The sequence below is a fragment of the Eulemur rufifrons genome, chromosome 7 (genome assembly GCF_041146395.1).
Source record: "Eulemur rufifrons isolate Redbay chromosome 7, OSU_ERuf_1, whole genome shotgun sequence".
Taxonomy (NCBI): domain Eukaryota; kingdom Metazoa; phylum Chordata; class Mammalia; order Primates; family Lemuridae; genus Eulemur; species Eulemur rufifrons.
Genome location: NC_090989.1, coordinates 57,652,382 through 57,667,156, shown reverse-complemented (window position 1 = coordinate 57,667,156; position 14,775 = coordinate 57,652,382). Strand labels below are relative to the sequence as shown.

General features: G+C 38.1%; 1 protein-coding gene across 1 annotated transcript in view; it reads left to right on the top strand.

The window, feature by feature from the left end:
- The window catches only part of CCDC191 (coiled-coil domain containing 191), an 83,904-nt gene that overhangs the window by 3,317 nt on the left and 65,812 nt on the right, over positions 1-14,775 (top strand). The window contains exons 3-4 of the mRNA XM_069472633.1: positions 5,780-5,921; positions 9,441-9,584. Of these exons, the coding sequence (XP_069328734.1) occupies positions 5,780-5,921; positions 9,441-9,584 (286 nt within the window). The remainder of the gene's footprint in view (positions 1-5,779; positions 5,922-9,440; positions 9,585-14,775) is intronic.

Genomic DNA, 14,775 nt, shown 5'->3' with positions numbered 1-14,775 from the left:
ACTCCAGTAGGGCATAAACGATTTATGTAAAGCTGATGGGAGAATTAGAGAGGCAACTGAAACACATGATGGGAGGCACTAATCTAGATGGAGCCAGGGATGGCTTCCTGGCTACTGCAGAAGACCTCACTTAGAAGACAACCACTAAAATGGATCTACCATCATGGAAGCTAGCCTCTGAGAAGACCACTCCTCAACATTTAGTAAGTCTAGCTTGCATGTCAGTGTTGAGAGTCTCCGTGCCAAGCTCCTGCAGGGCTTAGTCACACAGCTCGTTACCATCTCTTCCAGCGGGAAAGATTTAACTAAAACAGGAGGATAAAATTCTGCTCTAACTTGTCTATACCATTTTCCTCTTTCAGATAGTTTTCAGCCAGCTTGACTCAGATTTTTATCATTTCTTTTATCATACCTCTAAAACTTCTGCAGTAGCTGTTCCTCCATTATGCCCTCAAATCTCCCATCTTGAAAAAAAAAATCAGTAAGTCCTTACTTGACCCAGCAGTCCTTTCTTATTGCTGAATGATTTCATTTTCTTATCCAATGTCTTTGGATGTATAACCTGGATTCCTTTACCTTTGTATTTTTATTGTCCTTTTGTGTCCACAATTATTTTCCTATAGTTTTGATTTCTTACCATTCCAGAGAAACTTGTTATGAATGACTTCCTGACCAAATCCAGTACTCTCTTGATAGTCCTCAAACTTCTTCAAGTTACATTGAATATAATTATCACATTTTTATTCTAGAAATCCTTTCCATTATCTTTTTTACCGCTGTTTTCTCCTGATTCTCCTACTACCTCTCTGTTCACGTCTCTGTTTTCTGATTTTTCTCCCTAATATATCCCAACTCTGGGTGCACCCTAAACAGTTAAGACCTCGGAACTACAGTTAAGACTTCCAAATCCACTCAAGTGGACCACCCTCTCAAAATCAGCTGATACCTTGTTATGTGGAAGGAGAAGGGAGTGTGTGGAAAGGGTGTGGAGGATAGTGAAAGGTGAGAAAGGCCTCTCTTCAGAACGGAAAAGGAAGATTGCCCAGTACCACTGAAGACCTGGCTGAAGCAAGTAACCATAATTTTTCATGGTCCCCAAAATTGGTAGATTGGATTGATCCATGCTTGGAGGTTTTCATCAGAAAGGGAAAGCAACAGGAGTTTGAGGATAATGTAAGATAGTAGTTGAATATTCATACTGAATAGGAAAGGAAGGAGATCCTTTAAAGGACTCATCGGTCAGAAGAGGGAGGCATACGGTAACTGGAGGACCTGGGTTGATCCAACATCAATGTTGTGGGAATAGGGAGAATAAGACAAGGAGATGGATAGGAGGTTGATGTTGGAGAGGGTGTTATCACAGTTTGATTTGAGCTATGGAGAATGCTGTGAACCATGCTGTGTGACATGGTTCAGGGTGACCATGTCAGGGGGTTGCTGAAGTGGAATTGAGGGGAAAGCAGTTGGAATACAGAAGATCAGGCTGACATGTTGGTGAGTCATCCTCAAAGATGTTGAAGTCACTTAGAATCAGGCAGATGCTTGGGTAAAACTGTGAGTCCTGTAGCAGCTCACCCAAAATGCAACAGTCCACAGTGATATGTGATTCATCCTCATCCTGATTAGACAGACTGACTCATCTTACTCCAGTGTATTCTGTGACTTAATTGAGCTTTCTAAACATTTTCATCAAGTCAGTTCTTTCCTCTTGAACCTTCAGTGATTCTGTGTGCTGTCAGATGAAACTTTGTAAATTCCAGACGGGCATTTAAGGCCTTCTATGAATCAACCTGTAATATCAAGTTACCTGTAGGAGCCCCTATAGTGATACTCTATGTGACTCCTGTCAGGCTAATCTTCTCCTCCATCATATAGCAGTTCCCACTGCTTTGACTCATGCTTATCCTTCAGCCTGGAATACCTATCCTCTCTGAGAGGACAATCCAGACCCTTCCCTTATAGCTCAACTTGAGATGCCCCTCAGTGAATGAATCCTCCTCAGCCACCTAAACCACCTAATCCCATCCTCTAATACTCTTCCCCTTGGAATTATTTTGGTATGTACTCACAGATAAAGCATCAAACATTTGCTTTTAAACAAAGTGGTTACAAAATAATTGGGCACTTTCATAAATATATTAATATCACAGCATTGTTATATATGACATACAGTGTGCACATGAGGGTGTGTCAAGAAACTCAGGTTCATATCCCTTGGTTTTGAGGAAATGAAGGGTTACATTGTAACTTCAGTTTCCGTCATCCATGGTGACAGGCTACAAAGGATCTGGAGTGGACCATGAAATTGATGTGTGCTATGGGACACAAGCAGCACATACTGAGCACTTACCAGATCATGGGAATAACTGAGATAGTTCCTTTACAAATTACATGCCTATATATTACATAGTTACTGAGCAATAAACTTTTGAAGGTGTTCAGTTCTTTTTAAATCCCCCTCATTGCTTTAGAACTGTTGAGTTGTTTATTGCACACATGACATATGGAACCAAATATTAAAAAAGTGAACTTTTTAAGAACAGAAACTTTTACTTGTGTTTCCTCTTAATGTCTATAACAATACTGGAACAGAGCTAACCTTCAATCAGGACTTGCTGAAAGAATAAATTGTTAAATTGACACAATGTTTTATTGAAATACAGAATAGACCTCTCTGGTCTCTTACATATTTATTTTGGAAAAAATGGTAAGGATGTAATATTTTAAGACAAAGAAATATAGTGATTATTTATAATCCTTAGTATCATCTAGTAGTTCCTCCCTTCATTTTATTTATTTATTTATTTGAGACAGAGTCTCACTCTTTCACCTGGGCTAGAGCGCAGTGTCATCATCGTAGCTCACTGCAACCTCAAATTCCTCGGCTCAAATGTTCCTCCTGCCTGAGCCTCCCGAGTAGCTAGGACTATAGACATGCACTACCACGCCCAGCTAATTTTTTCTATTTTTAGTAGAGATGGAGTCTCGCTCTTGCTTTTGCTAGTCTGGAACTCCTGATCTCAGGTGATCCTCCTTCCTTGGCTTCCCAGAGTGCTAGGATTACAGGTGTGAACCACCACACTTGGCCCAAATCTTCATTTTAAATGATGTCCCAAACACTTGCCTTGTTAAAGCCAGACATTTCTCTTTACTCCCTTATTTGTCAGTGCTGGACTCTATCCTCCTTTATCCTTCGATCTTCTTCCTCTTATCTCCCAAGCTCTCTACCCTCTTCTGTTAAGAACCTGTATAAATTCCAACTCAGGTAGGATGACACATCATACATAATTATTTCTTTCACTCATAGCCTGAGGAACTAAATCTACATATCTATTTTTGTTATCTATTTTTTGTTTGTGGGTGTTAGTTTAAAAAATTAAAGTTGATCAATTTATTTGTGTATTATTTACATATATGTGTATATATGTGGTATATGTAAAATTCATCTTGCTGTCTTAGAATTTAAGAACCTAAAGGAAAGACTATGTGTCAACCAACCATAAATCCAATAAATGTCATATACCACCAATATAAATTTGGTCATATCAGACAGAGACTATGAGAAATAATATAGGAAAACAGGTCTTTGCAGAGTGACCTCATAAGGAGTAAATGATATTTTTCTTGACTCTAATAACGTCATGTTTTCTTCTGGTCCATATCTTTTCCTGTGTATTATATTTTCTACATCTTTTTCAAATGACCCTTGACTTTTCAACTTTATTCCTCCGTTTCTGTCTGACTTAAACCTAATAATATGAAACCCATGAGCACTTGGACAGTAAAGCCCATGGCAACTTTTGGCAGAGATACTACCAGTCTTTCCACAAAGGGCAAAAGAAAAAGTCATTTTCCAAATAGATCAGGTGACAATATAAATACGGAAAAGTATACCTTTTTTGAATATGTTTCATTTATGTATTCTTTTAAGGTTTATTGGGCACCTGTTAAGTGCCTGGCACTGTTCTAGATACTAGGAGTTCAATTGTGAGGAAGACAACAATCCCTGCTAACATACTACTTGAGGGAGACAATAAATGATAAAATATAGGGTGATAAGTGCTATGGAGAAAGAGCAGAGAAGGAGGAGAAGGTGAGCCATAGGAGAGTGGTTACAGTTTCACATAGGGTAGTCAGAGAAGGCCTTACTGAGAAAGTGACATTTGAGGAAGTGAGGGCGTCATATGGATACCTGTGGGCAGCAGTTCCGGCAGAGGGGAAGTAAGGGCAAAGGCCCTGCGGCACACAGTTGGCATATTTGAGGAGGAACAAACGAGGAGGTCAGTGTGGCTGAAGTAGAGTGAGCAAAGGGACAAGCAACAGGCGAGGAGGTTGAAGAGCTCACAAAGGACCTGGTGGCATAGGACCTTGAAGCTCATTGTAAGGACTTTGACTTTTGTTCTGATTGAAATCAGGAGCCATTGAAGCATTTTGAGTGGAATTATAACATGATATGGCTTCCATTTTAAAGACATCTCTCACTGCTATGGTGAGAGGCTATGCCAGAAAGCCTGTTGAGGAAATTGTGCTTTGGACCAAAGTGATAGCAGTGGAGGTGATGGGAAGGGGTCAGATTCTATATATATTTTGAAGGTAGAGTTAACAGAGTTCCTGACAGATTGTATGTTGGGTGAGGGAGAGAGATTGGATTAAGAAGGACTCCAAAGTTTTTGTCCAAAGTTTGAGCAACTGAAAGAACAGAGTTGTCACTACCTGAGTTGGAAGACTAGGGACACAGCAAGCATGGGGGAAAGCAGGTTTGTGGGGAGGGGGAAAGTCAGGGGTTTAGTTGTAAAATCAGGTTTTTTATACTGTGCAGGTAAAGCAAAATGCTAAGGCAGTTTGCCCACCTCCTCCATTCCCTTGCCCAATCCTGTTGATTTGGTCATGTTTTTACTGGACTCTTACTGTTGAGCTGAAACATTCTGGATGACTACAGTTCAGTGACTCTGTTTAGCCCAATTTTATTGAACCTATAGTTTGCCTAATATATGATGGGAGGCTCCTTTCAGGAGTAGTAATTTGAGGAAGTTGTAATTACTCTGCCTCTTGTTCATATATGCAAGTCCTAGTGGCATGGAAACTCATAAATATTAAATTTTTATTTAAAATAAAATATCCAGGTCTCAGGATCCCATTACTAATGCCCTAAACAAAAGTTATCTAAAGTTTAAATAACCTTTTGTTCAAATATAAACATTGTAAATACCTATTAGAACTTGTTAAAACTCTGCAAGTAATTTAATATTATATACGAAACCAAAAAATTATTTGGAGTGGATGTTTAAACCTCAGAGGTCCTTCAAAAATGGAAAATGAAAGAATCTTAGTAGTTGGCAGAAAATCAGATTCTTGAATAGGACAAATTCTCTAACCCTGAAGAAAGTCGTCGTCTGGCCGGGCGTGGTGGCTCACGCCTGTAATCCTAGCACTCTGGGAGGCCGAGGCGGGTGGATCGCTCAAGGTCAGGAGTTCGAGACCAGCCTGAGCAAGAGCGAGACCCCATCTCTACTAAAAAATAGAAACAAATTATCTGGCCAACTAAAAATATATATAGAAAAAATTAGCCGGGCATGGTGGCGCATGCCTGTAGTCCCAGCTACTCGGGAGGCTGAGGCTGTAGGATCGCTTAAGCTCAGGAGTTTGAGGTTTCTGTGAAAGAGGCTGATACCACAGCACTCACTCTAGCCCAGGCAACAGAGCGAGACTCTGTCTCAAGAAAAAAAAGAAAGAAGAAAGTCATCGTCATCTTAATGGATTTTCTTCTGTTATATTGAAGAGAGTGGAAAAAGCCTCAGAACTTGCAGTTTTGAACGGATTTCCTGCCAGAAATTCAGATTTACCTGAAAGACTTTGGAGCCAAATCAGAGATTTGGAAACATCTGAACATATAGAAGATCATGACGAAGTCTATGCAGAAGGTGAGAGAATGTATTTTTTGCTGTGATGTTAACAATTCTTAAAGCATAACTCTTAATGCATTTCAAAGTAGGGAATGGAAGCTTTTTTAAAATCTTGTTCTTAATTTTCCTTTCTTTCTACTTCCCTGAAGCTAATTTACTCTGGAGTTAACTCTAATATTTTAAGTAAGGCTATATTTAAGGCCCATTTTATTTCCTGAAATAGAACCACAACCAGGGGCAGTTTGAGGTAACTAGTTAACTGGTGAGTAAGGTATCAGTCCTGTGGCATAGATGGTGGCATGTTAATTTTGTCTGGTATTATACAGATACTTTGACCACAGGTGATGAATCAATTTTGTTCCCGATGAAGAGGTACTAAAACCAGTCTAACCTCCCTATCTCTCAAAAGCATTTACTCTTCTGGAATTCAGTGTATTAGTTACTGATCCCCTGAGGAACTCTGCCATTTAGGGATTGAGGGGATCAGGAGGTACCAGCAAAGGAGACTGAGAAGCGGAGGCCACTGAGGTAGGAGGAAAGTCAGAAGGTGGTGTCCTGCAAGCCAGCTTCCTTTTGTATTATATATATGTCTCCCATTATTCCTTTTATTTATTCAACACATATATTCTTAATTCTTACTCTGTGTCAGGTACAATTTTAGACATTGGAAGTACTGGTCATGAATGAGAGAGGCAAAGCCCTTGCTTTCATGAAGTATATCTTCTAGAGTAGAAATAAAGAAAATTGAAAACAAACTATGAGGTAGTGATATGTCATTCCAGTTTGAACCTGAATAACAGCGAGGCAGCTGACCAGTGGTGGTAGAGAGCATTTTAGGCAGAGTGAAAGGTGGTGTCAAGAACTAATGTACAGACAAGCCTGGTGTGCTTGAGGAACTGGAGGAAGACCCACGTGACTGGACCTTCACAGTAGAGATGAGCTCGCAGGAGTGAGCAGAAGACACGTCACATAGGGCCTTTGCAGGCCTGGGGAAAGAATTTAGATTTTACTTTGAGTATGATAGGATGGCATCAAAGGGTTTTAAGCAGATGTGTAATATTAATAGGACAATTTTTTAAATATATGAAGAACAGATTATAGGGAAGAAAAAGAGGGAAAGGGGCAACCACTGGAAGGCTAGTGCAGTAGTCTGGGTGAGCAGTAATGGCCATTGGTCTCAAGTGGTTGGCAGTACTGGAGATAAAGAAATGAAATTGATTCTGAAATTGGCTAGGCTGATCTTGCCCTCCCTACCTCCCACCCTACCAATAGGAATACACAATATACTTTGCCCATTAAGGGTTCTGAGAAGTCCTGCAGTTAAAAAGAAATGTTTACTTACCCCATTTCCCAAACTTCCTAGACCATGAACCTCTTTTTATCCTGAAATACCTATTAATATCCTGAGAGACTAGTGATCCACATTAGGAAGTGCTAGTGTATGGATAGAAAACGGTTTGCAAAGATTTATATCATTTTTTCTCCTCTCATAACGATATTAATATTCTATAAGAGCTAGTGTTCTGAGGAATGTACTTTGAAAAACTGCTTTAAGATAGCTTGTATATTACTCTGATCCAATGTGAGGTGTTTCTACAGTTTAACCCTCCAAGGGAAGTTTCCTTTGTTTTGAGGGAACATTTTACAGTAAATCCCCATTTACTAATGATTGGCACTTAGTAGGTCTGAATTTTTTTACATATAAATTATTATACACATAAATGTCTGAATTATTGTATACAAGGATTAATCAATAAATCTTTGCTCCCTCTCTCCACCTTCCTCTGAAAGCCAATTGTGTATACTTTTTACATTTAGTTTCTATTATTCTGATTATTTTTTTCTTATTTTAAATGCCTCTTGGAATCATCAGATATAAATACCCCATTCCCTAAGAGCTGTGCAATAATGATAACTATGATGAAGGTAATGCTAAAACAGATGTTTTTCTTCTTTGAAATCGCCATGCCCCACACATAAGAGCTGTTTCATAATGATAGCAATGAAGGTCATGTTAAAGTGGGCATTTTCCCCCATACCTATATAATTTAAGAAAATTTTCTCAGTATTATTAAGAAAGAAATCCAAATGGAAGTTAGCTTTCAGGGTTTCACAATTTGATTTTCCTCCTACTTCTCCTTCTTAGGCATCTTTCTTGGTTCTACCTTATCTCTTCAGCTCCTAAATGCTAGAGTTCCCCAAGGCTCAGTCCTCGAACCTCTTTTCTATCTTCTTTCTTCCTTTGGTAATCTCATCCATTTTTATGGCTTTAGATGCCGTGTGTGTGTGCTAACAACTCCCTCATTTATTTCTTCAGCTTGGACCTACTCCCTGAAATTCAGAATATTGTAACCAATACCATATTTGACACCCCTCTTTGGATGTTTCATAAACATCTCAAACCTAATATGTCTAAAATCTTTCCCCCCAAACTCACTGCTTCCTTGGCCTTCCACCTCCAAGTAAACAGCATCTTTGCAGTTGCTTAAGCCAAAAGACTTGTAGATTTCTTTCTGGCATCCCATGTCTAGTCTATCAGCAAATCATGTCAACTCTGTCTCCAGACATTTTTTTTCTAGAATCTAATCATTTTTAATATCTCCACTCCACATCTAGGTCACCATCACCTCTCACCTGGATTATTGTGTTTGTCTCCCAGTTAGTGTTCCCTGCTTAAGTGCTTGTCCCCTATAGTTCATTTTAACATTGTGGTCAAAGTGATCCTCTTAAAATATAAGTCACCTCTTTGCTCACAGCCCTCCTGTAGATTCCCATTGCAGTCAGAGTAGAAAAGCTCAAGTACCTAGAATAGTTTCTAAACAAGGAGATTTCAACCACAGGACTACTGACATTTGGGACTAGAGAAATTTTGTTGTGGAGGGTGCTGTCCTGTGAACTGTAGGATGTTTAGCAGCATCCCTGGCTACTACCCACTAGATGCTAGTATCACATCCTCCAGATGGGACAAGGAAAAATGGCTCCAGACACTGTGCTATATCCGCTGGAGGGCAAGGTTGCCCCCAGTTTATAACCACTGCTCCAAATCTGATCCACACTTGATTCCACCTCATCTACTATTCTCCCTCTCACTCACTCATCTCTAGCCACACTGGCTTCCTTGCTGTTTTTCCAGCACTCTACATACTCCTGCTTAGGGCCTTTGTACTTGCTTTCCCTCTGCATAGAATATTCCCTTATATATGCACATGGCTTACTCCCTCACTGCCTTCCCATCTTCGCTCCAGTATCTTAAAACTACGACACCCATCTTCCATTTCCTGCATTCCATTTCTCCTTTCCCTGCTTTGTTTTTCCCTTATATATTTATTGTCTCTCTTCCCCAATTAAAATGTAAGCTTCATAGTGGTAGGGTTTATTTTTCCAGTTTTGTTCACTGCTATATTTCTAGCATCTAGGAATAGTACTTGACACATGATAGGTGCTCAATTAATATTTATTGAATGAATGAAAACAGTGAATGAAGAAAGTCTGTGAAGTAATTGAAATATTTAAAAGATGTTTCTGTTTTATTGATAGCTCAGGAGTTGGTCAATGACTGGTTAGACACCAAATTTAAGCAAGAATTAGCAAGTGATGGAGAAGGTGATGCTGAAAACACTGTGTCAAGTATTACTCTTATGCCAGAAGCCGATGGCCATTTGAAATATGATAAGTTTGATGGTAAGAACTCATCTGATTGTTCTAAGCTTTAATATCTAATGAATGTGTCTAAGAAGTCTTTGTAATTGTTTTGAATGATAAATGATATATATTTTATTTTTCTGTGTTTTGCTTAGTTTTATTATTGGTTTTAATTTGTTGTGATTGAATGTAGATTACTTTTGCTATATCTTCAGTAAATTCATGGTGCTTTTTTAAATTAAAATATTCTATTACAGTTGTCCCTTGGTATCTGTGAGGGATGATTGGTTCTAGGATTCCCCCTCAGATTCCAAAATCCTTGGTTGCTCTATACACATCCTCCCATGTACTTTAAATCATCTCTAGTTTACTTATAATACCTAATACATTGTAAAGGCCATGTAAATAGTTGCTATGCTGTATTTTTTATTTGTAATTTTTTATTGTTCTATTGTTACTTTTTTATTTTCTTTAGAATATTTTCAACCCTTGGTTGAATCTGGGGATGCAGGACCCATGGGTGGGGAAGCCTGGGTATATTTGTAATACTGCTTATGATTATAATAGCAATTAATGCTGTTTAAGAGTGCCCCTTCCGTATATATCATTGGACTATTTACTTTGATAGAGACTACATTTGAGCATTCATATATCATTTTTTTTTTTTTTTTTTTTGAGACAGAGTCTCGCTCTATTGCCCAGGCTAGAGTGAGTGCCGTGGCGTCAGTATAGCTCACAGCAACCTCAAACTCCTGGGCTCAAGCAACCCTCCTGCCTCAGCCTCCCAAGTAGCTGGGACTACAGGCATGCGCCACCATGCCCGGCTAATTTTTTCTCTATATATTTTTACTTGTCTAGCTAATTTCTTTCTATATTTTTTTTTCAGCTCATTATGGGGGTACAAAAGTTCAAGTTATATATATTGCCCATGCCTCCCCATCCCCCCGAGTCTGAGCTTCAAGTGTGTCCATTCCCTAGACAGTGCACATTGCACTCATCATGTAGGTATGCACCCATCCCCTCCCGCCACTCCCATCCCCCTAGTCAGAACTTCAAGCGTGTCCATTCCCCAGGCAGTGCGCATCGCACTCATCAAGTAGGTATACATCCATCCCTTCCCCCCAGCCCCCACCTCTGTCCGATACCCAGTTGGTGTTATTCCCAAATGTGCACTCAGGGAAACCAAACATACTCTGGGGAAAAGATTCCTTACTTAATAAATGGTGCTGGGAAAACTGGATAGCCACATGTAGAAGACTAAAACAGGACACACAGCTTTCACCTCTCACAAAAATCAAATCACAGTGGATAACAGACTTAAACCTTAGATCGGAAACTATTAGAATTCTAGAAGAAAACGTAGGAAAGACTCTTACTGACATTGGCCTAGGCAAAGAATTTATGAAGAAGACCCCTAAGGCAATCACAGCAACAACAAAAATATATTTTTTTTAGTAGAGACGGAGTCTCGCTCTCACTCAGGCTGGTCTCGAACTCCTGAGCTCAAACGATCCACCCACCTCGGCCTCCCAGCGTACTAGGATTCCAGGTGTGAGCCACCGTGGCTGGCCCATATATCATTTTTATATTTACAAAATGCTTCCTATTTCTTTATTAGTTATCACTTATAAGGGAGGTTATTATTTTTCTAGGTTTGTTTTTCCAGAGGAGAAAAAAAAACACTATTGTGTGCAGAGCTAGTGATAGACAAGTTAGATGGCTAACTTGCGAGGGTTTCTCAAATGCACTCGAGAGTCTGAGGTTTTTACTTCTAAGCATAGGGGTAAGCATGGGGCAGCTCCCCCTGCATGACTTAAACACCCTTAGTGAACACACCTGGCATCATCCCTCTTATTTAGGGCTCTACAAAATCAATCCCCAGCCGGGGGATGACAAAATCATGATCTCTTAAAGTTTAGAATCCTTCAGATCACCTCGTCTGATTCACCTTCCCTCCCTACTCAGATAGAAATCCTTCTGCAGTGTCTCTAACCTAACACGTGGTGATGTAATCTCTACCTGAACACCTCCCAGGATGAGGAGCCTACACTTGGGAGGAGCCCATTCAGTTGCTGTGAGGCCCTAATCCTTACAGAATTTCTTGGTTAGGGGAACTAATATTTTGTCCTTAGTAACCTTTAACCCTTTAGTGCAACAGAAAATAACATGTTCTCTCTGAAGAACAGTCTTTTTCATTTTTTGTGGGAGTTGTAATCATATCTGATCACTTATGTGCTTTGATGTTTCCAGATTAAATAGCACCAGTATTCTCAACAATTCTTTATAACATGGTTCCTAGGTCTTCGCATCCTGGTGCTGCCTTTTGGATATTTTCTAGTTTATTAGTGTCATTATTGCAGTGGGATATGTCAATACTTCATATTTGTTCTAAAGCAAATATATGGAACTGTGAAACAGTGAAATTGTTACTTTTCTTGATATGGTGCTAATAGATGTAGTTACATCCCTTTACTTAGATTGGCTGTTATTATCTAGTATCATACCAGGACTCAATCATGTTATGCTGGTAGAGTTAAGGTTTTTTTAAATCAAAATATTGAACAAAAATATTATGTAATCATTAAAAAGGATTTTTACCAAAATATTAATTAACATATGATTATCTCAATAGACATAGAAAAAGCACTTGACAAAATCCAGCATTCATTTCTGATAAAAACTTTCTGCAAACTGGTAATAGAAGAGAAATTCCTCAATTTGATAAAGGGGATTTATAAAGACATCTTGAAAACAAGTACCAAAATGATAAACATGAACCTTACCTTATCAAGAATTACATTAAGTATAAATGGATTTAGTTAAACAGTCCAATCCAAAGGCAGAGATTGGCAGAATGGATTAAAAATACATGACCTACCTATATGCTATCTGCAAGTGACATACTTGTGATTTAAGACATAAATAGATTGAAAGTAAAAGGGTGAAAAGAGATATACCATGCAAACCAAAAGAGAGCTGGAGCGGCTATATTTATACCAGAAAAAAATAGACTTTTTAAGATAAAAATACTGTTATTAGAGACAAAAAGTGCACTTACTAAATATAATTAAAAGGGTCAATTCATCAAGAAACATAATAATTATAAACACATATATGCTTGACAGAAGAGTTGCAAAATACATAAAGCAAAAACTGACAATATTGAAGAAAGGAATAAATAATTCAACAATAATACAGTCATATGTCACTTAAACAGGGAGATAAGTTCTGAGAAATGCATTGCTAGGCAATTTTGTGATTGTACTTACAAAAACCTAGATGGTAGAGCCTATTATACACCCAAGCTATATAGTATAGACTATTGCTCCTGGGCTACAAACTTGTACAGCACATTATTGCACTGAATACTGTAGGCAGTTGTAACACAATGGGAAGTATTTGGGTATCTAAACATATCTAAACATAGAAAAGGTAGAGTAAAAATACAGTGTATAAAAGATGGTACACCTGTATAGGACCCTTACCATGAATGGAATTTGTAGGATAGGAAGTTGCTCTGGGTGAGTCAGTGAGTGAGCGGTGAGTGAATGTGAAGGCCTAAGACATTACTTACTATATGTTACTGTAGACTTTATAAACACTATATACTTAGGCTATACTAAATTTATAAAAACACATTTCTTTCTTTAATAATAAATTAATCTTAGCTTACCATAACTTTCTGACTTTATAAACTTTTTAATTTTTTTAACTTTTTGACTCTTTTATAGTAACACTTAGCTTAAAACACAAACACTTGGACAACTGTACAAAAAATATTTTCTTTCTTTATATCCTTTTTTTTTATTTTTAAAGTTTTTAATTTTCTTTTACTTTTTAATCTATTTTGTTAGAAACTAAAACACACACACACACACACACATTCGTCTAGGCCTACACAGAGTCAGGATCATGAGTATCACTGTCTTCCACCTCCACATCTTGTCCAACTGGGAGGTCTTCAGGGGGAAAAACACACATGGAGCTATGTTCTCCTCTGATAATAATGCCATCTTCTGGAATACCTCCTGAAAGACCTGCTGTTTTACAGTTGCCTTTTTTTATATATCAATAGGAGTACACTCTAAAATAACGATAAAAAGTATATTATGGTAAACACATAAACCAGTAACATAGTCATTTATTATCAAGTATTATGTACTGTACATAATTGTATGTGCTATACTTTTATGTGATTGGCAGCTCAGTAGATTTGTTTACACCAGCATCACCACAAACTCATGAGTAATAATACATTGCGCTCCAATGTTATGATGGCAGCATCATGAGACAATAGGAATTTTTCAGCTCCATTATAGTCTTATGTGGCCACCTTCATATGTGCTGTCCATCATTGACTGAAATGTTATTATTCGACACATAACTTTAGTTGGAGACTTCAGTACCCCACTTTCAAAAATCTATAGAAGAACTAAAAAACATCAGCAAGGAAGATGTTCAATATCATTAGTCATTAGGGAAATGTGAATTAAAACTACAATGAGTTACCACTACGTATCTATTAAAAGGGCTTAAATTTGAAAGACTGACCATACCAAGTATTAGTAATGATGCAGAGGAACTGGAACACTTTCAAACTGCTGGTGGGAATGTAAAATTGCATAACCACTTTGGACAACAGTTTGACAGTTTCTTAAAAAGTGAAGCATATAATTATCATATGATCCAACCATTACACTCCTAGGCATTTTCCCAACAGAAAGGAAATCCTGTGTTCCGTCGGTTTTGCATTTGTGGATTCAACCAACTGCAGATTGAAAATATTTGGGAAAAAAATTGCATCTGTACTGTATCTGCACAGACTTTTTTCTTGCCATTATACCATAAAAAGTACAATATAACAGCTATTTATATAACATTTACATTATTAGGTATATTATAAGTAAACTAGAGATGATTTAAAGCATAAAAGACAATATGGGTAAGTTATATGCACATACTGTGCCATTTTATATCAGGGACTTGAGCATCCTCAGATTTTGGTATTCTTGGGAGGTCCTGGAATGAATCCCCCAGAGATACCACCGACTGTACACAAATGTTTCTAACAGTTTTATTTGTAATAGCCAAAATCTGGAAGCAATTCAAATGTTCATCAACAGATGAGTGAATAGACAAATGTAGTATATCCATACCGTGGGATACTACTCAGCAATGAAAAACAATAAACTATTGATACCTACAACGTGAATGAATCTCAAAATAATTG